Source organism: Corvus kubaryi, unplaced genomic scaffold, assembly GCF_017639235.1.
Source record: "Corvus kubaryi isolate FWS band 111438036 unplaced genomic scaffold, C.kubaryi_AGA036_p1.0 66, whole genome shotgun sequence".
Lineage (NCBI taxonomy): Eukaryota > Metazoa > Chordata > Aves > Passeriformes > Corvidae > Corvus > Corvus kubaryi.
In genome coordinates this window covers 14,426,214-14,449,600 of record NW_024582054.1, presented here as the reverse complement: position 1 = coordinate 14,449,600, position 23,387 = coordinate 14,426,214, and the positions used below count along the sequence as shown (strand labels likewise).

Below are 23,387 nucleotides of genomic sequence, written 5' to 3'. Positions count from 1 at the left end.
TATCTGATACAGGAATACCCTGATGTTAATGCCTTGCCAGGGATGCAGGAAGTACTCCAGGATGCCAAGAGGCCTGACAAATACACAGTCCCTTGGGACAAGGTTTTTTGTGCTTTTTTATGGGCTGACGCAGTCTCCGGAAGTGGGAGTGGAACTGATAACCAGCAATGCAGGTCATTGCAGCACCTGAAAATAAGGCCATCCTGCCCTTTAAATCAACCTGCTTTATGCTTTACTAGATGGAAAAATACAGCCACATATTACGCTCTTTCCTTAAACACAGACCCTCCAAGCTTCAGGAGCAGACAGTAACTGCACTTCTGCGTCTGAGAATTACTCAGCACGGCTCATCTCTGCCTCGGACGGCAATTGCGTTGCCTGGGTTGCCTCACTACAAGCACAAGAGAGCTGGAGAGTCAGACTATCTCTTCAGCTATGGAGGAACGTAACCACTGCATCTGTGTGCACCCAGGCACACGGAGGTGAAACAGCATTGAAGCACTGGCACTCCTACCCTGGACCTGGAAGACAGGAGAAAACAGAGACCTTTCTGGATTTGAGTGCACACCCCAATCAATCAGACGTATTTCAGGCATTTGTTGTTCGTTGGTGTTCATGTTTGTTTGTGGGGTAGTTTTTTGGGTTTGGTTGGTTGGTTGGTTGTTGTTGGGGTTTTTTCATCCTTTATAAATGGCAGTTCTTTCCCTTCTGGCTTAGCAGAGTCCTTCAAGACCCCAGAATGCTTCAACACTCCCATCTGACAAATTTTCATCTACCTAACCTACTAAAAGGGAACAAGAACAAAATATTTGCGTTCAACAGGACAAATGGATTTGTAAAGTTAGATGGTGCAGGGCAAGCTGAGAGTTGTTTGTCGATATGACAGAGAGTTTGAGAGTGGGCTTAAGTGACAAAAATGCGAGAAAGAATGACACCTGCATTGCCCAGTGTGTCCCTCATTCCATCTCAGATAAGTTTGTCACTCCTGTGAAATCCTCACTTGGACATTGTGTCCTTCCTTGGTGACTCGAATGCTTAGCAAGCATCCCCATTAGCAAATCCTAAGCTTCCCTTTCACAAGTGGCAGGGTGCTGTAGAAGGCCACTTTGCCAGGCAATAACACCTGCTGGAAAGAAAATTCCTGTAAGCAGATTCCTTGCGACTGAAGCAGCAACCTTGACCAGTCACTTCAGAGCCCCGTTACATCCATAATGATACTGTCTCCACCTTTCCCTTCCCCCCAGCATGAAAGATGAGTGGTTGTGTGGAACGAGTCCCCGAGCTGTGATGGGAATACGTCTCGCTTGGCTGCAAAAAATATATATATCCTGGTATGGCTGTGATGAATCCTTTCATTATTCATCTGCAATTGCCCTGCTACTGCTGCTGTTCAGTTCTCACTCTCTCTCTTTCTTTTATAAATAAAAATGGAAACAGATTAATGACAAATATTGACAGAGCTTGCTTTTAAAGAGCCACACCTGAAGGTGGGCTATGGGGGAGAAGCAGTGGCAGAGCCACATCAGAGGGATGGGAAGACCAGGAAAGACTATGTAAGAGATGGGAAAAGATAAAGATGCTCACTCCAGCTGGGCTAGATGAGTACTGACTGGAGCAAGGTATCCTTCTGGTGATGTGGACCTAAATTTGCTCCAACAAATGAGCTCTGGATTAACAGAGCTATGCATCCAAAATATCTGAGGTAACTAGAAGCAGTCAGTTGTGCTGTCAAAGATACTCTGGAGCAAAGTTTGCAGAGACTAGAGCAAAACACAGAGGGGCAGTTACACACAGATCACCGGGTGATCAATAAACAGTACCTGATACTGCTGTTTGTCCCACTCTGCTCTGGATGACCAGTGAACATCAAGGCTCTAGTTGGTGCAACTACCAACGCTACCCATATTATAGGAGTGTGACTCAGATGGACCAAACAAGTCTGTGACTAGTCAGGCCACAGGTTGAGACAGTGAGTGAATGCATCCAATGGAGGCAAACCTGGCCTCATGCTACCCTTCCCTGTCTATTCCCACTGCATGAAGAAACACGGCGAGCGTTATACTCAAGTAGCACTCCAAGAAGATGAATTGTTCATTCCTATTTAACATTTCATCCCCTTATTGAAGAAAGCAGGAGAGGAGTGGCAGAGATGATATCTAGCTTGTAGAGGAAGTGTCTTGGGGTGACTTTATTATGAGTATCCCCTATTGCTGCTCTATGCCCAGAAATTAACTTTGTGCCTTTCTGTGCCTTTAAACTGAGCCTGAGGGGGGCAAGAGGAAAAAAACTGAGCAAACTTTTCAAAGCAGTTTGTTCAAGGACACAGATACACACTCCTCTGCTTCTAACAGCAGCAAGAGCAGAGGATGCACCAACACACTTTGGGTTTACTTCTCATCTTAAAATAACCTGTTGTAGCCATTCTGAGCAGACGGGCTGCAGGACACAGAGATCAAAGTCCTGGCCTCTTATAACCAAACTGTACCTGTTCTTTGTAGGTCCTGGCACATTTTCTCTCATCACACAAACAGATGCAAGACCTGACCTACAAAATGGCCAACTCAGACTGCTTGTTGTGCCATGCACTGCTGCAGCATCACAGAGAGGGGCAGAGAGCTGCAGCCACTGCACCTGCCTTAGTATTTAGCCCAGATGTTGCATCTTAAACCTCCTAGGTGCTGTGTAAACCCCACGGATTGGAATAAGTCTGCTCTCCCAATTGGAAGGCTGATGCCATTCTCTTGTCCTACACACCTAATAACATTCCACCTTTCAAATCAGCTGGGGGTCCAGAGATTACAGTACTTTTTTTCTCTCTCCACTTTTAATCTCATCCTCCACAGACAGCTTGAGTTCTGTTATCACTTCTCTATGTATTTCTACCCCTATGGTGATCTCCAGTAATTGCAGTCTCCTCCTCTTAGGTCCCATGCTTCCTAACTCAAGCACCATCTCTCTACCTGAAGATACCATGTCTGCTAAAATTACCTTCTACCAAACCATTTCCAAGGGTATCTCACCTTCCTGGCATCAGTTATACTTCCTATCTAGTTCCTTATTCCCATCAAAGTGTTTGGCATCACACATGAGAGCAGAGATGTGCACAGACTCATTGTTGCTTGCTCCTTGCCAGCCTCCCACTTAACTAAACCCATTTTCATCCTTCCCTCAGAATTGCTCCTGCTCTTTTGATGCCAAGCCACTCTTCCACCCTCCTGTCCTCCTCAGAGCACACTGCTCCTTGGACTCCTTTCAACAGCAGCTAATTCAAGACATTACAGCATAGAAGCCTGTGCCAACATCCAGTGCATAAACAAAGATGAGATACATGAGAGGAGAGAACACACTGTCAGCATTTAATAACAAACACTAATTGCAAACAGGGGGATGGACTTCTCCATTCCTGTTCTCTCAGCAGCCAAAAGCGATCTGAGCCAAGGGACGTGTCCATTCACAAACTAGGATCCATTAATTGCTAAATGACTCAATAGCTGACTGATTGCCACCAGCCTGCTTGGTGTCTGACTGATCCACTGAATGGAGTGCATCTTGGAGCTTTATTTGCACCTCATTAGTGTAGGGACACATAAATATAAGGCCTCTAGTGATGCAATTTCAAAAGCCTTTCATGTCTGCTGCAGATTTGCCCTATAACCCTTGCAAAATTTTAACTTTTCTCTGTGACTTTCCTTTTCCTGAGAAAATTGCCTTACATCAGATCCCAAAAACCTGCAGAGAATGTTGGTGGGCCTCAACATTTCAGTACTTTTACTGAAAGCTATTGCAAAAGACAGATGTCTTTTTTAGTAACATTCTCATTTACCAGAAAAGCTGTTTCTCATCACATGCAACATGGTGTAGAGAGACTAAGTATTTTCAGTACTTTTTCCCCATCATTCATTGTGCTTCACAGATAAACAAATCAGACCCTGAAAGGGAAGACACCCATGTAAATGACAGTTTGGGTTCTCTAGAGCAGGCAAGTTCCTTTCAGACATAATCCCTATTTAAGAAGCATATGCAGTTATGTCACAGGAAATGTCCCTTCTCACCTCAGCTAAAGATAGTGTCAAAACCCTTAAGGAGCACCTGGGAGAAGAGGGGCACAGTTCTTGGCTATGTGACTTTAAGAGTCTCTCAAAACCCCTCTTGCAGCCTTGCTCTGTGTGGATTTCCTTATGAGCTGCTGAATCCCTGGAGATCGTAGGGAGGTGGGCACAGATATGATAACAATTGAGCCAAAGTTAAAATCTTGGTGCTTGCCAGTTGTGTGAGTCTCCCTCAATCAAACCATTATTCCCAGGACTTTCTCCCAGCCCACCCAACTCCCCAGTCCCAGTCCTGCCACCATGCCTTGGGCTGCCTCTAACACTCCTCGTACACATCAATTGAGCCAAATCAACTGACTAAACCAGCAGAAATCGAGCCATTCTTTGCAGTTAAAGTGGTTGATGTGACTCAGAGGAGTCAAAAGAGTGAAAGGTAAGCAGCAGGAGCTTACAGCCAAGCATGAAGAAACAACAAAGTGGAGACGGAAGGACAAGGCTGTTTACCTCACTCCATGGCCTTGCACCCTGTATTTCCGACAAAGAAAAAATCCCTAAAATTTAAGTTAACTGCAAAGACTTTTTAGAGTGCTTTAGGATGTACTTGGATGAAAAAGTAGTGCAGAAATAGAAAGTCAACACCCTTCCAAATTTCTACATGCTATAGGGTTTCAGCTCCCACAGACACTCAAGGTGATGTTGGAAACCCTTTGAGTGCATCTGCAACTGAACTCACCGTGTCCTGATGTATCATACATGCTGCTCTAGTCCTCATGGTACTTCTCCACTGATTTTAAGCTACACAGCCCTTCAGAATTCAAAGTCTTTCTCCTCAGTACCCTCCCCCCCTCAGGCTCTGGGGACAGTAGTTGCAGAGCTCCTTGCATATTTACTTAGTGCAGCCTCATGAGAGTTTCAGCTGTTGTCTTGCCTTGAAAACTTTATTAGCTTTGATGATGCTTTCCAAATGAACACCCTGCATTAACCCAAAGGATGTTTTAGCCTTCACAACACTGAGCAGATTTGAACTCTGTGGAAAGACAGAAGATCTGGAGTTTACTGACCTTCACACCCCATTACGAAGTCCACCTTTCATTCCAGCTTATGTTTAATGAGATGACATGAAGGGCTTAAGTAATGGGGTATAGTATTCATATGGATATAAACTACCCAAGCAAAGGCCTACTCCTGCCTCTCTCTTCTTCCTCCTTTATCTTGCCCCTTGTGTCTCACAGCTTTGCCCCTTTGCCCTTGTTCTGACTCCTTCCTGATCCTCCCACCAGGTGACAATTTGAATTTTAAAGCCATTTACATTCCAAAATGTGCATAATCAGATTTTTATCCTGTACTTTTCTGATGTGACTTTTTATTATGACATCAAGTACTGACCCATAATAAGGATGTAAATGCCCACTTTAATGTCTATTAGCAGTATGTGCAGATGCATATAAAATTATCATCACATAACTACATATTAACCTCTTGAGCTCCATGACAAACTCTCCAGGGAACACTGTATTCCAATTTTCAATTACCAGCAGTAGTTCAGTGACAAGCAGTAGCAGTTGTACTCATCCATATCCTAAACACTTGAGGTACTTGCAGAATGACAGAGAGTAGACACATTCTGAATATACCAGTTCTGATGCTTCCAGTTGCCAGTTGTGACAAGCATTTGGGTTCTTCCCAGGAACAAATACACAGTTACATTTAAGTATACATACAGGTGGGATGTAACTTACCTGAAACAAATTTGTGGTTTTAAGCAAAGTTGTTTCTGAGTCATATGGTAGTGCACCATCATCACTTTATCCACAGCAAATAGCAGAGAGAAGGTGTACAGCAACCATGTGTCATCTTTTATGCTTCTGTTGAGCAAACAATGCACTTTGCTCAGAAAATGCCCACTTAGCACAGATATGAGGTGTAATGTGCGAGCAAGGAATGATGTGGACTGCAGTACTTTACTGCAAGGATAAGAAAATCACAATTGTGGCTATCTGTCCAATCCCAAAATTGTATTAATGGAAATTCAAACATTCTGATTTTCATCTTTCAGGTTAATGGAATCTGTTTACATCAGAAAGTGGGTATTCAGCTGCAAACAGAGTGTGCCAACGCACATCTAACAAACGAACACTTAAAAAGCTTGCAGAGAGAGGTTGGTTGTTTATCTTTTTGGTTTTTTTAAAGATGCACTAATTTCTCTAGAAGATGTAAACCAAGAGTCCATGGAGAGAACAGAACAAAACTTAGGATAATAAAGACAATAGTTAGTACCATTTTCTCTTCATACCCTTCTCTTTTTTTTCAATACAGCTCAGTCAGATGATTGATTCTGGTTCCAAAGAGGATCTCTGTTCCACGGGCATTCTTCCCAAAATATACACTAAGACTTCTGATATTTTAAAACTTTGCTGAATTGGGCATTAGCAGGCAGCCTATCATTTGTTAAACAGTCAGGTTTACTTCACTAGACAATCATTACTTTGTAGTTTAAAGAATCAAGAGGACAATACTTGAAATATCACTGCAAGACATGAGTCAAAATTCATGTCATCCTGTGATGTTCAGGTAAAAGCGTATAAAGTGTGACTGTTCCATAGCAAGTTTTCACCTACCTATTGCTCTTTCTTGAGATGTAGTAGACAAGCTATTTCACAGCAGTCTCTATGATACTATGCATTGGGGGCTGCTCTTTCAATTCCTTTGAAGTCCAGGAATCATAGTATTTCCAGAGACAAAATATATTTGGGGAATTAAAATACCTTTCTTTATAAGGAAACCCCAATACAAAGTGAATACATACCAAAAGTCCTAGCTCAAAAATAAATAATATATATACACACAGATATACATATATCTGGTTACAGATAAAAGTACTCGAAAGGGAAGAAATCCCTTATGGGATTTCTGAAGTTGTCCCTTGGTCCATACAATTTACAATAATGCTAAATCAAATGATTACACAGTTTATTTTTGAGACTCTATACAGAGCACTCCTCCAAAGAGGCGAGGGGCAAGAACTGAAGGAGATTAGCAGCAAACGAGCCAGATCCAACGACAGAATGGGCAAAGCAGGCGGCTGTCAGGGCAAAGTTCTCATGATGAAAGCAACTGACCATCAGCCCTGGAGAGATCCCTGCCTGCTGCTCTCTCTCTCTTAGCTGAAAGACTTCAGCAATAAGAACAGCACTCCTCACCTCATCAGTAATTGCAGCTGGATGTGCAGAAGCTCTGAGCACTCATAACTGCTAAGGAAGTTCTTAGGAAATGGGATTTGAACTTACAAAAGGGTACAAAGTAAGTTCCTGTAAATTGCCAATGTCTGCATATCTCATCTTAGGCCCCTCAAATTCAGAGATAACTCCTGGGTTTTGCTTCAGTCTCAAACTCCTCACTTATGCAGTAAGGGTGACAAAAACATCCAAATGCTCAGCACATGAATTCATTCACATTCTAAGCTGTCATAGAAGGAGGTACCCTGAAGACACTAACAAGGAAATTACTTCTTTCCTCTTCAGAGTGGAGTCTGGATGCTGTGCAGTAAATAAAGCTTGAAGTCAGCCTAAGTGAGGGGGAGAAAAAAAAATCCAAGCCAGGAGTTGTACATTCAGAGAGTCTCAAGTGTCCTACACTAAGGCAGGAATCTTGTGTGAAAGGAGGCAGGTGGACAGGCTGAGACACACAACCCCCAAACCCAACAACAATCATTTAAGTGCCTGACTGCATTGTACTGTACATGCAGAAGGGCACTGATTACAGCAACATGGGCCACTCAAGTTGCAGCCTTGTCATCAGAGCACAAATTTTCTGGTTTGTTTGCTTTGTTATTTGGGTGGCAGTGTTAAAGAAGGTTCTTGTTTAAATGTCTAAATACATATGTAAGCACATGAAGCCCACGGTTTAAAGTCATGCAGCCTATCAATGTGGTGAGGAGGGTGAAATGCCACCTTTCCTACATAGCCCCTACATTGTTTGAGTGCAGGACAACAGCCACACCTCATGGCCCCCTCCAGAAATCAAACCAGCTAGTAATAACTTTCAGACATCTGAAATTCTTGACATTACCAACAGCTTGCCAAATCTGAGCCCTTCCCATAAGACAATCTATTGCTCCTTGTTTCAACTTCTTGTACGTAACAAAAATCAGCATATTTCACTAGGAACACCTCCCAGTTCCCACAAGTGCAGCTTGTAGATGAGAGAGAAAAATAATCACTTTTAAAAATTGGAAAACTATCTACCCCCAATATGGTGTTAAACACTTGAAGCCATTTCCAAAGGATCTTGATCTTTTTGCTTAAAAACATGCAGTCCAGTTGGGATCTAATTTTTTTACAGTTTATTCATTGGAACAGTTAAGGTAAAGGGATTCCTGTGTTGTTCCTTGCACAAATATGCATAGCTATTAATACTGGGACACAACCATAGGCAAAAGAAAATTCAAAGTCCTCTGTTCATTTGATATTTGAAGTCACTGTTATCATGGTAAAAAAGAATTATGCCAATCTAGCTTAAAAAGATGTTAATGTTGGCAAAATGAATAGATATCCATTAAACTATCAATTGAAACTGACCTGCTCATTTAAATGACATCCCATTTGGGACTGGGCAGATCTGAAGCAGTGACTTAGAAATGAAAAGCTATTTAAGAAACTCTGGAATTGTTTCAAATTCCAAACAAGGAGCATCTCACTTGTCTAGAGACAATGTCCTGACAAACTGGGAAACAAAATCATTACAAAAAACCTGCAAAGAATGGACATGATAAATTACCTCAAATCCTTCACTCAAGTTTGCAATTCAAAGCAAGAAAAGCATAGTAACTCCCTACAGACCTTCAGATTACAGTTTATACTTTATGCTTACAGAAATGGTCAAGGAAGCATGCAGATTAATGGACAGCCCAATACTGTAAATCTAGTCAGATGTCAGCAAAACCTCTCTTCCCCCACTCTCAACTCAGTTCACTTTATATCAGATAAAACACTTCTTTCGTATATTGATTTATTTCCAGTTTCTATAATCAGAACAGAGATTCTGCAAAAGCCTCATTCAGAGAATACACATCTCACTTAAAACAGAGGAATACAAGCAGGAATCTTTCTTATTTACATGCTACCCTTAAAATAGAGTCCCAAGAACCCAGAGTCCAATCCCTATCAAACAGCTAAATCTTATGACCTCATAAAATATTTGGGACATGCACAAAGCAGCTCTTCACAGACTTTGAGTAGACCTGTCCGTGAGCTATCTCTAGGAGAGCCCTCTCAGACAGAAGGAGGAAGCTAAAATGCAACTGTAGCAACAGTAGCTTTGGCTCACTGTCTGGTGGAGTCAAAACTTGAGGGAAAATTCAAGGACTTCAACAGTGCCCAAGGGCTCCGGTCAGGCCAGACCAGTCTCAGACCACTGCCCTTTTAGAAATGCCTCCAGCAATGAAATCTCACATGCACCAATCTAGGCAACCTAGGCTTTAGCTCCAAGTTCATTTTTACACCCATCTGCAAGACAAAAGATGGTTTATTACTCCAATTCCATAAAGGATTTTCTACCACACAGGCATGACACCTTTGATCCTCTTCTGATAAAACTAAACAGACTGAGCTCTTAAGCATTGCAAATTATAAATATGATCAATACAAAATTGCAATATTTTGTAATACTGCTAAAGGAAACGCAATAAATTCTGGAATTAAAACCAAAAAAACCCTTACTTTCTAGGACCTTGTACATTGAAAAGCAGTGGTAAGAACTTCAGGTTCAGACCCAACTGCCTGAATATCACCTCCTGTGGTAGTGTTACAGCAGCATTTGGGCAGAAAAGGCTAGCAGCATATTTGGATATATGAGTAAATGAAGCCTGAATAGCAATATAAGAACACTCTATAAGAAGTACCGTAAGTGACTCTTACAGTTACTCTGGAACTCTGAAGAATACTTTAAGTGTAGACACTAGAACTGAATGCATACGGATGTGGAATACTGGGGATTTTCATGCAGGAGCACAATTAAAGGTTAAAGTTTTACAGGTATGAAGCTTATAAAAAAATGACTTATATGGGTTAGTGGATTACACAGGACTCGTTGACTGGGCATATGTATACATGTCAAAAAAGCCTCATTGTAAAGAAAGAACAAGACTTTTCAACCTTGCTGGAAAAAAAAGCATTGTAAGAAACAATGTCAGGATGTTGATATTAGGAAAAAAAAATTCCAAAAGAAGACGTAATTTACTTATAAAGAGGGTAATTAGTATTCAAACAAAGATATGCTAATCCTTGCTTGATGTTTTCAAACATCAGGACATGTCCCTGTAGAAACAGATTTAAATCCAGTTGCAGGATAAATACTACAGCCAAAGGTTCAAAAAAGTTTTCTCCAGCCTTGAAGAAAGTTTGCACATCTTTTTGAGACAGGAAACTGGACTAAGAGAACACTAAAAAAAAGTATCACTCTATTAGTGCTTCATCCTTACAGCACCCCCCATGTATCCAAACCGAGTCACTGTGAGAGACAGACTACCAAGACAGGCAGGCCTTTGGTCTGACACAGTACAGCCTTCTTCATGCTGTTCATCCTGTTTCCTTCAGAGGTTACAAGGACAAGAAGGCAGCTCTGCAAAATCCTGATCATCCTCATAATACTGGCATCTCTGCTTTAGGACATTGAATACTCTAGGTCATAACACACAGGGCTCAGCAATACTTTTCCTGATTACTGTCTGCAAGTATATATATTTTGCCTCTTCCTCTGATATAACAGGCTGTACCAGTCCATTTTCCAGTTTTACCAATTCTTTAAGTTTGTACAAGAATTCTCTTTACCTAGTATGCCAGTGAGCACATCTTTTCAACTCACTGGACTCACACAGCCAGCCATGTTTGCAGTTGGGAGGGCATTCTAGCCCCATTAAAGTTGAGAAGGATGTTGGAAGTTCCTTCTGTCTCCACAACGTAAGTCTGTATTATATGCCATGTGACTGAGGGCCAGCCACACATGGGTCTCCAGGTACTGGTGCCAATTTAGTCTCCCTGGACTTGCCTGTGGCACTATTCACTTTCTTAAAAAAGAGATGCTTTGGTGTAATGAAGACATTATGTCCTCTGTGCTGTGTTCAAGCCTTGTACTGGGTAAAAGTTAATGGCCTAAGATAATCTTGTTTTACCTGCTGTACAGCAAGTGTCCCCTTATGCTTTATGCCTTAAGAAGCACTACCATAAAGTATTTTTCTTGTATTTGATGGTACAAAAGGAGGATGTCTCAATGACAAAACACAAACTGGAACAGAATACAGGAAACAAGGACACAGAAATGAAGTATCACAATGAGAACGGAAGTTCATCATCCTTTCATAGTATCCTAACAGACTATTAAAATACATTTCCTGAACAAATGTAGCACCCTTCGCTTTTGCTTTACTGAAAAGTTCTCTGGTCACAAACTGTTCCTCAAGACAACACAGCAAAGTTCTTATCCACTTGACATAATTTCTTCTCAATATCTAGGCACACATACTGTTTTCTGTAGCATCTTCCTTCTTCAGTACAGAAGGGGTTACAATAAAAGAGGCACTCCATCATGCTTGTTGTTGCCCTTCCTACAATTTCCCTTCTCATCCTCTGCCCACTAAGCAGGTCAAAACAACAGCAGGAGCATCTACAGTTTGAAGGACAGCACTAACCTACTCAATGTCATTATTCAAGAAGGATGCTGGCAAGACACACCTCTGCATACCACAATCATGAAGCTAATCTATCATTCAGTAGCACTAGTCCCAGCCTCTAACAGGTTTCTCTCAAGCTCCTGTTTTGTTGCTTTCTTCACTTGTTACTGTACCTTAAAATCATACATCCATCAGAACAGAAACTACTTTCTTTCAATTCAGTCTTCTCCAGTACCCATCAAACTGAGCATTAAGCCTGACTAGAGCCCACTGGAACTACTGGAAATGTGCAAAGAACAACTAGAAAATGTGCTTTTCTCAGCTCTTGATTTCTCTTTCACTGAAATGTCCATCTTCCCCCTATACACAAAAGTATGTCATTTTAAGATTGGTCTCTGTCATCGATGAAAAAATCTTGCAATTGCATGAGGTTACCAGAGACAAGAAAGGGTACATATACATCACCTTTCTAAAAAGACAGCAAGGACTATCAGTGGAGTGACAAGCTAGTCAGCCCTACCTCAGTCCCTTGTAGCTTTACGGAGCAAGTTTTGGAAGCCATTTCTAGGCACCCAAAGGACAAAGAGCTGACTAGGAACAGACAGACAGATTAAATGATGGAAAATCAAGCCTATGAACCTGTCTTCTATGATGGAACGATAGGCTCTAAGGATGCATAGAGGTCAGCAAATGATGTCTACATTGACTTCAGTAAGCCTCTTGATGCAGTCTCTCATAGCACCCTTATAGCCAGACAGGGGAAGTATGGACTGGATGGCATCCAGTAAGAAAGATTAGAGAGAAGCTGGCCAGGTTAAACAATGGTTTGAAATCTGCATGATGGCCAGTTCTGAAAAGCCTGCCTCAGAAAACAATACTGAGATTGATAGTGTTCAGAGATGATTAGTGACCCAGTGGAAAAATACATACTCTCAACAAGATCAGAAATAATGGCATGTTGAGGAAGGCAGCCACTGATATGCTGGAGGGCGGGGGTACCACCAGGAGGGACTTGGACAGATTGGAGGAATGAAAAGACAGAAGCATCATGAATTTAACGATTGAAATAGAACAGTTCAATTGGAAGGGACCTAAAATGAATAACTAGTACAACTGACTGACCATTTCAGGACCGAACAGAAGTTAAAGTAAGGGCATTGTCCAAATATCTCTTAAACCCCAACAGGCTTGGGGCATCAACCATCTCTCTAGGAAGCCTGCTCCAGTGTTTGGCCACTCCCTCTGTATAGAAGTGTTTCCTAATGTCACGTCTGAATCTCCCTTGGCACAGCTCTGAACCATTCCCAAGTGTCCTGTGACTAGATACCAGGGAGAAGAGACTGGCACCTCTCTCTCCACTTCCCCCCCCCACACCAGGAAGCTGTAGAGAGCAGTCTCCTTTTCTCCAACCCAGACAAATCCAAATTCCTTCACCATTTCCCACAGGACACGCCTTTCAGCTCTTTCACCAACTTGCTGTTTATTATTTGCTCTGTTTTAAAAATACATCATGAGCTAGTTGGGGGAGGGATTGTCCCACTCCACTCTGCACTGGTGCAATCTCACCTCGAGTCGGGTGTGCAGTCTTGGTGCCACAAGACAAGAAGGATATAAAGCTATTAGAGAGCATCCAAAGGAGGACTAAGAAGATGGTGAAGGGTTTGAAGGGGAAGCTGTATAAGGAGCAGCTGAGATCACTTGGTCTGTTCAGCCTGAGGAGGAGACTGAGGGGAGAGCTCACTGCAGTCTACAACATCCTTGTGAGGGGAAGAGGAGGGGCAGGCACTGATCTGTCTGGTGACCAGTGACAGGACCCAAGAGAATGGCTTGAAGTTGTGTCAGCAGGGGTTTAGGTTGGATATTAGGGAAAGGTTCTTCACCTAGAGAGTTGGGCAGTGGAACAAGCTCCCCAGGGAAGTGGTCACAGCACCAAGCCAGACACAGTTCAAGAAGGGCTTGGACAATGCTCTCAGGGACATGGTGTGATTCTTGGGGATGCCCTGCGCATAGTCAGGAATTCATAGAATCATCAAGGCTGGACAAAACCTTTAAGATCACCCAGTCCAGCCAGCAACCCAGCTTTACCACTGTAACCCCAAAACCACTAAACCACATCACTCACTGCCAAGTCCAGATGCCACTTAAACACCTCCAGGGATGATGACTCCACCACCTCCCTGAGCAATCTATTACAATCTATTACCCTAACAGTGAAAAAATTTTTTCTAATATCTAATCTAAATCTCCCTTGCCTCAGCTTAAGGACATTTCCTCTGGTCCTCTCACTGTAGGCATGGCAGAAGAGACCAGTCTCCACCCCACTACAGTATCCTTTAAGGTAGCTGTAGAGAGAGATGAGATCACCCCTGAGCACCGAGGATGCACTCAATCCCCATGTCCGTATCAACAATGAAGATATTAAACAAGACTGACCCCAAAACTGAGCCCTGGGGAACCCCACTAATGACTGGCCACCAACCAGATTTAGCTCCATTTACCACAATCCTCTGGGCCCGGGCATCCAGCCATTTCTCTACCCACTGAAGAGTCCATCCATCCAAGCTGTGAGCAGCCAGTTTTTCTAGGAAGATGCTGTGGGAGGTGGTGTCAGACACTTTACTGAAGTCTAGATAGACTGCATCCACAGCCTTGCCCCCACCTACTAAGTGTGTCACTTTGTCATAGAGGGAGATCAGGTTGGTCAAGTAGGACCTACCTTTCAGAAATTCACATTGGCTGGACTTGATCCCCTGGTTGTTCTGCATGTAAAGGCATCACTCAGGATGATCTCTTCCATAACCTTGTCTGGAACCAAGGTTAGGCTGATGGGCCTATAGTTTCCCAGATCATCCTTCTGACCCTTCTTGCAGATGGGCATTACATTTGCTAATTTCCAGTCAGCTGGAACTTCTCCAGTTAACCAGGACTTCTGGTAGGTGATTGACAGTGGATTGAGAAGTTCTTTCACTAATTCCCTCAATACTCTGGGGTGGATCCCTTCAGGGCCCATAGACTTGTGAATGTCTAATTGGCATGGCAGGACACTGACCATCTCCTCCTGGATTACGGGAGCTTCGCTCAGCTCCCCATCCCTAACTTCCACCTTTGGGGTCTGGGTATCCTGAGGACAACTTGTCTTCATATTGAAGCTTGAGGCAAAGAAGGCACTAAGTACCTCTGCCTTTTCCTCATCCCCTGTCACTACACCATCCTCTGCATTCAACAAATGATGGAGACACTCCTTGATCCTTCTTTTGCTGCCAATGTATTTATAGAAACTTTTTTGTCGTTGTTAATGTAGCCACCAAATCAAGTTCTAGTTGAGCTTTGGCTCTTCTAATCCTCTCCTTACGTGACCTCGCAACATCGTTAATAGTCCTCCCTAGTCATGTGACACTCCTTCCAGAGACAATACATTCTCTTTTTTTCCCCAAAGTCCCAGCCCAAGTTCACCGTTTAGCCAGGCCAGGCTATTTTTCCCAACAACTTATCTTTCCAAACATGGGGACAGCCCGCTCCTGAATATATTTTAAAATTCCTTTTTAAAGCACATCCAGCCTTCCTGGATTCTTTTGCCCTTCAGGACTGACTCCCAGGGGACTCTGTCAATCAATCTCCTGAACAAGTCAAAGTCTGCCCACTGGAAGTCCATGGTGGAAGTTCTGCTGCTGCCCTTCCTTACTTCACCCAGCATTGAAAACTAACATTTCATGGTCACTATGCCCAAGACAGCCACCAACCTCCACATCACCCACTAGCCCTTCTTTCTCGGACTTGATGATCCCTGTAGGTCCCTTTCAACTCACGATATTCTATGATTCTATGATTTAAAGGGCTTCAAATGCCTTTCAGTAGCACCCAGTATGATCTGCTCTATAATTTTTCCAGGTACTGGGGGTAGACCAGCAGGTCTGTAGTTTCCTGGGTCTTGCTTCATGCCCTTCTTGTAAACTAGAATAATGCTGAGTAGCTTCTAGCCAGCATGGACCTTCCCAGACTCCCAAAACCTTTGGTAAGTGATTGAGAAAGGTCATGCTACAACAACCACTAGCTCCTTCCACACTCTGGGATGAATCCTACCTGGCCTCAAAGACTTACAAACATTCAACTGGTCCTTTACAATCTCCATGTACACAAATAGAAAGTCACTATTCCCATAGTAGTGGTCCTCCAAATTAGAAGACAGGGCAGCTCAAGGTCCGTTAGTATTATAAGAGACCAAGGCAAAAAAAAAAAAAGCACAGAATGCCTCCACTTCTTCTTCAGCCCAATTTGTCAGGTGAGCATCTACAACAAGTATCGGTCCAATGTTTTCCCTAGAACTCGTCTTCTCATTAATGTATTTCAAAAAGCCTTGCTTGTCTGACACAACACTGGCCAGTTTCAACTCTAATTAAGTTTCGGTCTTTCATATCTTCTCCCTGCATATGTGAACTACAGCTCTGTAATTTTTCTGTGAAGCTTAAGCTTGTTTCCAGAGATCATACAATTTCTTTTTGAGTTTCAAGAGGAGTTCCCTGTCCAGTTAAGCTGGTCTTCTGCATGGCTTGTTTGACTTCCTACACAGAGAGATCACCTGCTCTTGTGTTTTTAAAAGGTGATTCTTAAAAACTGACCAGCACTCATGGAACAGCACACTAGTAACTAGCTCACCGAGTTGCCTAAAGTTAGCTCTGTTGAAATCTAGGGTAGTAACTTCGCTGACCGTTCTCCTCATTACATCAAAAATTTTTAAATTACCCATTTCATGATCCTGTGGCAAAGGCAGCCACCTACCATCATATCTCTCACAAGTCCTTCTTTATTAATAAATAACAGGTTTAGAAGAGCATCTTTCCTAGCTGGCTCAATGAGTACTTGTGACCACAAATTATCTGCAACGTACTTCAGGAATTTCCCGGACTTGCTTGTCACAGCAGTATGGTATTCCCAGGTCATGTCGGGAAGCTGAAGTTTCCCATAAGGACAACGAGAAAGACAAACGAAAAGAAGACAAAACTGAAAAAAGACTGAGGAGTCCTGGTGGACAAAAAGTGGAATATGAGTGAGCTGTGTATCTTTGAAGCAATAATCACATTCTGGACCACCTTCAGCACAGCTACCAAATCAAGGCATGTTATTACTCCTTTCTACCCAAGCAATCCACATGGGAAGCAGTATCCTTCACAGTGACTACTGTGTGAGCAGAGTGAGTTCTAAGAAATCTGCCTCAGAGAAGAGACAAAACAATGGACTTATTTTATTCATCTAAGATTCATATCAGAATCTGTACCAAGTTACTGAAGTCTGAAGATATATTTTGATAAATACCCCGGAGTAACAAGATACATGATTCATTTAGCTTGCCTACCACTCAGGAGAATCAAATTTGGTTGAGAATCTGACATGTAAATGGAGTCTAACCTAGAAATAGGAAAGACAGGGAAGCTGCAATAATTGGAGTCTCCCGGAACTTCCAGAAAGTTGGCAGGAAGTATGGCTTGTCAAGACAAGACCTGCCACAGTTACTTTTCAGTACTGCCACTGGTACAATCAGCCTTTAAAGACAAGAAAAACCTCCTAGGAGCTTACAGCCTAAGTAAGGGCTTAACCAGATAACAGTGCTACTGACCTCAATGGGAAAATCTGATAAATTATCTTTCCCTGCCCCCAGAGAAAAATCACATGAAGCATTGCAACCCACCCCTCCACTACCACAATGAGATGAAGGTTCTTGATTCCCTAACACCTTTCCTGAAAAAGTTTTTAAAGCATCCTGACACCATAGAACAGAAAAAACTACTTTGCACAATACTCAGAATGTAGCAAGATATATCACCATTGGTTTTAAAAAGGGGAATACAATGGCTAAAATATAAAATTTTAGCTAAATGATCAGTAATCTGATTAAGTCTGTTGAATAGATTCAAACCAAGAGAGGTTGTGGAGGACACTTCATGAGATCATAACCACTCACCTTCACAAATGCTCTTTTAGGGAACCACTCCCTATCACTCGAGCAGCATGCAGTTTAGATTACAAGGCTTCAAATCCTAAATTTTATCTGCAAGTTGTCAGGAGAACATGAGAACAGGAGAACAGACTACCTTTCCCATTCACTGTACTCACCACTACTAGATAGTCAAGCTACTACCCTTCAGGTTTACCTTCTCTTCTCATGTTTTAGATAACAGGCCCTCCAGTGCTGAAACTTCCTGTGCTACCCCTTAGGGAACCATTGTTCAAAATAGCTACAAATAAGACAAAGCCATGACAACTTTAAAACAGGAACACTTCTCCCTTCACAAACTGTTACAGCTTGTCCTGTAATCCAAATGGACCTCTGTATTCCTCCATTAAGGTAAAAAGATTTTCCCTGTTCTAATTAGTTCTAAAATGTACCACCCAAATAAAAAAAAAATTTAAAAAAAGAAATAAAAAGAAAAAAAAAGGGGGTTGAGAAGGATTTATAGTGACAGATCTGACAGTTTGCTTGGGCTGCGAAATATAAATCCAATTTGGATGTCTCCCCAAGAATAAGAAGATATTAGGGGATCAGACACAGTGTGCCTGGAGTATAACTAACCCTATTTGTCAATCACGATTTAGCAAGTCATTCAATTTCTGTATATTATTGTGCATATTATGACCATTTCATATTTTAATACAGTTAATATAAATCACTGCTTCACGTTCTCCCAATCAAATCTGTCTCTCAGCCATTTGATTCATAAGAGAGCAGAACACTTCAAAACCACTAAAATCATGCAAATTTTGCTATCTGCTTAAGAGTGCTAGATGCACCTCCACAATCAAAAGAAATTTTACAAGTTTAAGCGGTCCTGTCTGAAAGCTCCACACAATGAGGAAAGCAAAAAGGTCTATTGATACAAATAGATCCTATTTTTAAAGGACTTAAGAAGCTGTGAGGCCACCTGTTCCTTGGTACATGCAATACAGGTACATATTCTGAAAACATAGTCCAAGATAAGCTCCAGATTAACAAGAGGGAAGAAATCCCTGTCCATATATTCTGCAACACAGAAGGTAACAGCAGACGACGTGGAAGTTCTGTGAAGAGAATCTCTTTAGTGTACACTGCAGTGTAATGTGCAATCATCAGCAGGTGGAGACACCTCCAGTAGGTATAGCAAACAACACTTTGGAAGGGAGGAAAGCATGATACAGAAGGAGTCTGATCCATAACCATAATGCTCTGTACTCAGGTAACACTTTAAATGGCTTTTTTGTTCAATGGCATGTTAACTTCAACAGCAAACATCCCTTAGAAGCACTGACAGACATTTTTTTAATTTATACACTGAGATATGGAAGTTTTGTATATTCTACCATACTCCAACAATATTCAGGGGTCCAGGTTTCTATCCAGGACACCAGCTTGCACATTCACGTCCAAGTAGTTCTCCCAAATCCTTAACCAGTAGGAGGTTTAAGAATGAACATGCAATACACAATAAAGACTGAAGACATTCAGAACAAGAGTGAGGGAAAAGGTCTTCTGGACAATGCTGCCAGTGAGCTAATGGCAATTTCTACATAGACAAGCACCATATTTGCTTTGCCAGAAGCAACGTGATTCGAGTCCATTAGCACATGGCCTGAAAACATTCTGCTAATACAGGATTCAGGTTCCATGTTTCAGTGTGTTAATATTCCCTCCTCATTCCCCAGCCAACAAATGCTTCTGGCCTGGAAGAAAGCAGGGGGAGACTTCTGCCTCCCTGAATGGCAGTGGGACTTTCACCCCAAAAATGCCAAATACACAAACAAGCAACATGTCCAGGGGTTGAATAAAGATCTGAAAACCCAAAAGAACTTCTACATGACCTATTATATATGAGCTGGCATCAGGGAAAGAGATGAATTCATAATAAATACAGCAATAGCAAGAAAATTTCTAAAAGCCACTGCGGTCCCAACACTGATTACCTTTTCTTAAGCATAGATTCACAAACATGACTTAGGTATGTGGGGCACTCAGACCAGCCTGGATGATGGCACGCATCACGCACCAATACTGAAGATACCACTACTCCCAAACAAGATGTTTGGTGCAAACACCAGAATCAAACACTTCCAAAACTGAGCAAGCTTTTACAGTTGCAGTGCTTCCTTTTAGCTGTATCCAGGGCTCTTCTCTGGTGGCATTTTAAAAAAGTTACTGGAGGCAGCAATAGTCGATTTCTCAGCTGCTGGTGTTTTCCCAGTCCACTCAGAGTTCTGGGATCTCAAGGATGGTGTTGCTGGTAGCTCTGATTCTGCTGCATCCATGTGGACAGATAAAGTTGCTGGAATACAAAATTGCAGGAAAAGGGGAACAGAGGAAAAGAGTAAGAAAGGGCAATAAAAAAAGTTAGAACAACTGACTTCATGGCAAACTCCTCATATATATAATTTCATTTATGAAGATACTATTTATTGAATTTCTAAAAGTTCTCCATCCAAATTCCTTTGAAATATAGGTTTTTGATAGCATTAACAATTTTGCTTTAATGATTCATACACTCAAAACTCTAAGTTCCCAGTCCATTAACTAGTCCCCTTAGTAAGAGTTCCTGTTGAAAATCAAAAGTTTTAGCTGTCCTATATTTAAACTGAATCAATTAACAATCACTCATCTGAAGATAACTTGGACTCCTTGCAAAGACTCAATTAACTCTATATTTGAGACTTTCAAAGTCTCTGGAGATGTGGCAAATTTCAGGTTGCTAAGCTTATTTAAAGAGGAAAACATACCTCTCCTCACCCAGTAAGGACAGTACCATTAACCTACACATATATCCAACATGATAAATTAGCATATTATGACAAGAAGCTACTTGCCAAGCTAGGTTGAAATCCATTCCCATCTTCTCAATACAACCACTGCTTCAAAATGGAACAGGCTATAATAGCCAGAGAGATTTGCAGATCCATAGCTCAACCCAACAGTCGCCCAAATTTCCAGAAGGATTGTCAAAAACCTAGAGATATGAGAGTTTACTCCAATTCTCAGTATCCTGAATCACTCAATCCTCACAGGCAGAACAGGGCAGGGTAAAGAAGAGTAACTGCCGTAGGAGTCTTTGGGGGAAATAGAGTATTTTTAACAAGTAACTGCTTCAATACAAAACACATTTCTTCACTGTAGTCTCACAACAGATAATAGTCGTTTGTGTGTTTTAATTACAAGTTGCATCTGCTGCTCTGTAAGGGACGAAGGATAAAGAGGCTACAGCAAGCCTCAACTAGAGGACAGATTGCTCTGAAGTTTAAACAAAAAGTTTGTTCAATGCTTAAGGTTCCACACTCAGTATATCTGGAACCCCAAAAATGCTGCTTCTGTACATCCAAAATGGTGATTCATTCCCATACAGCTACAACACAGCTGATAAAAGTACATTGCAATTTTACATCTAGCCCATCATCTTCCTCCATCTGAAGGTCATATGAAACATAAAAAAAACCCCAGCAACTAAGTCATCACCAATACTACACTATGTGCCCCATAGACTAGAAGTCTCCTCACTCAGGCTCTCCATCTTTCCTCATAAAAAAAAAAAAGCAGAGGACTGAAACTAGCTTCTTGTTTCTGGGTATGAAAAAGAGTGAATAATTAGCAAGAAATAGGAGAGGGAAAATTCACCAAATTGCTACTACTCATCAGGCTGTTCTCTGATAAGCAGTTTCACAGGCTGTAACTATCACCTTTTTTACAAGCTAAGTGTGAATACACGCCAAGGCAGACAAAAATCTATTTACGCAGATTTTTTACCCCAGACTCACTGTAAGAGCTGAATATGATGCCAGTTACCATGTGGACTGCTACATACATAGAGGCTTGAACCACATACACATTAAAAAATCACTGTAAAGATCGACAGTTGTTCACCATTTATTGCACAACCATCTGTACTTGTGGCCTATTCTGACAAACTGAAGACAGACGTGACAGTCTTCATCAGATTCCTTTCAAAGCAGAAAATAACTTCCATGAGAATTACATTTTATGCAGTATTCCCTCTTTCAAGCTCTACTGTGCCACTGGGGATATTATTCCAAATCTACGGTACTGCAATGAAAAGTAACTTAACACAAGGACACTATCCATGCCTTCGAAGTCTCAGACCACTGAAAGGTCAAAGGACCTTTACCACCACAGACTCTCTTCCTCCCTAGGCACTGGCTGTTGGTTACTGGGTTGGACGAATCTCTGGTCTAATCCAGTACAGTCAGCCTTAACTTCCTCCAGATTTCCTTATTCTACTGCCAAACTACACCAGCCAGACTTTTGTTCTTATCTGGTGAAGGCCTCATGCTTTAGGGCTCACACTGATTGTGTAGTGTGGAAAATATTAATTTTCATTTTCAATCTCTCTGAATATTTGTGTAAGTTTGCCCAACTTAATTTTGATAACAGTCACTTCCTGAAGTGCAAATTAATTCTGAATTTTCTACCCACTTTTTGTTGTTCTCAACAGCTACCTCAGTTACAGTATTTAGGCCAGTTAGCCTCAAAGAGCAGGACTACTACCAGAAGTTTAATGCTATAGCAATACAATAGAGACCTAAGGCACTTCTTATACAGTAATGCAGTTTTTTGATGTTCATGCAAGGGGCGCTGGGAAAAGATACTTTACCAAAACTCATAAATACTCATATTCATGAAAGTATGTGAGAAGACATGGAATAAGTTTAGTTGCTTGGCTCCCAAATAAACATTAGCTCCCTTCTTGCATTCCTGCACTGAGGAGGGAAATAGCATCCACATCTCATCTGCCTTTTATTAGCATCTTCTGATTTCAGCTAAATTCAACTCAAAACTTTCTGTGGATGGTGGGGGGGTGAGGCGACAGGGGAAGATTTGTAGCTGCATGTTTAAGAAAGAAGCTAAATTCATCACAATGACAGGGGATAGTGTTGGCAGAGATTTGAGCTATTTATTCTTTTAGGAAAATCCTATAAAGAATGACACGAGGAAGCCTCTATCTGCAGTCTTGTTCATCACACTGGTGAGGAGTCCGATAACAGATGTATGCAGTAGCGTGATTTAGTGCCGGGAGCTGGCCCCTGATGTGTATTAATACAGCAGCAAAGCGGAACGAGCCCCTCTTCATCACTCATCTCTATAAAAGAGGTGGAATCCGAGATGGCCCGATGTTCGGCAGAGCAAGCCCATTTGTTCTGCTGACTGATGAAGCCAGCTCAGGCTGTGTCCTTCACCTCCACGGGGCACTCAGGTTGCAAAAAAGGAGATCACTGAAGCAGGACCTGGTCAACAAGTGAGACGAGAGCAGTTGGACTCAGCTAAGGAGCTATTTAAAGGTGAAGAAATCCAGCACTCTGTGCCTGCATGACAGGCACGGGCCTGCATTCTGACTTACCTGTGCTTCACCTTTTGCAGAAGTAAAACACCACAAACATAAAAAGCCTCAGAAGTGAAAAAATGAGGCTGCCATGATTCCTCAGGCACACGGGAACCCCAGTCTATGGCATTTATATAGGGGTGAGTAGATGCATGGCAAGGGAGAAAAATCTTTATCTCACCAATATCCAACAAACGTAAGAGTGTCCAATTTAATTCTACATTATTGCAGGGTAATACTACGTATCTTTTTAGGCATTAGTAATTCCATAGCTAAATCCCCTTTGAAAGAAATAATATCAGATTCCAGAAGTTTCCAAGTTACATG

The 23,387-nt window shown here is 41.9% G+C and overlaps 1 protein-coding gene across 13 annotated transcripts in view; it reads right to left on the bottom strand.

Annotated features, from left to right (window-relative positions):
- Positions 1 to 5,441: 5,441 nt before the first annotated feature.
- GPATCH2L (G-patch domain containing 2 like) overlaps positions 5,442 to 23,387 on the bottom strand; it is a 64,281-nt gene continuing 46,335 nt past the window's right edge. For 7 of the 13 annotated variants that reach the window (XM_042048092.1, XM_042048088.1, XM_042048090.1 and 4 more), the window contains one exon: positions 5,442 to 20,003. In XM_042048092.1, coding sequence (XP_041904026.1) covers positions 19,831 to 20,003 — 173 coding nt within the window. In that variant the 3' untranslated portion in view covers positions 5,442 to 19,830. Of the gene's footprint in view, positions 20,004 to 22,609; positions 22,966 to 23,387 lie in introns of those variants that run through there. The other 6 variants (XM_042048096.1, XM_042048094.1, XM_042048099.1 and 3 more) reach the window with 4 other exon arrangements.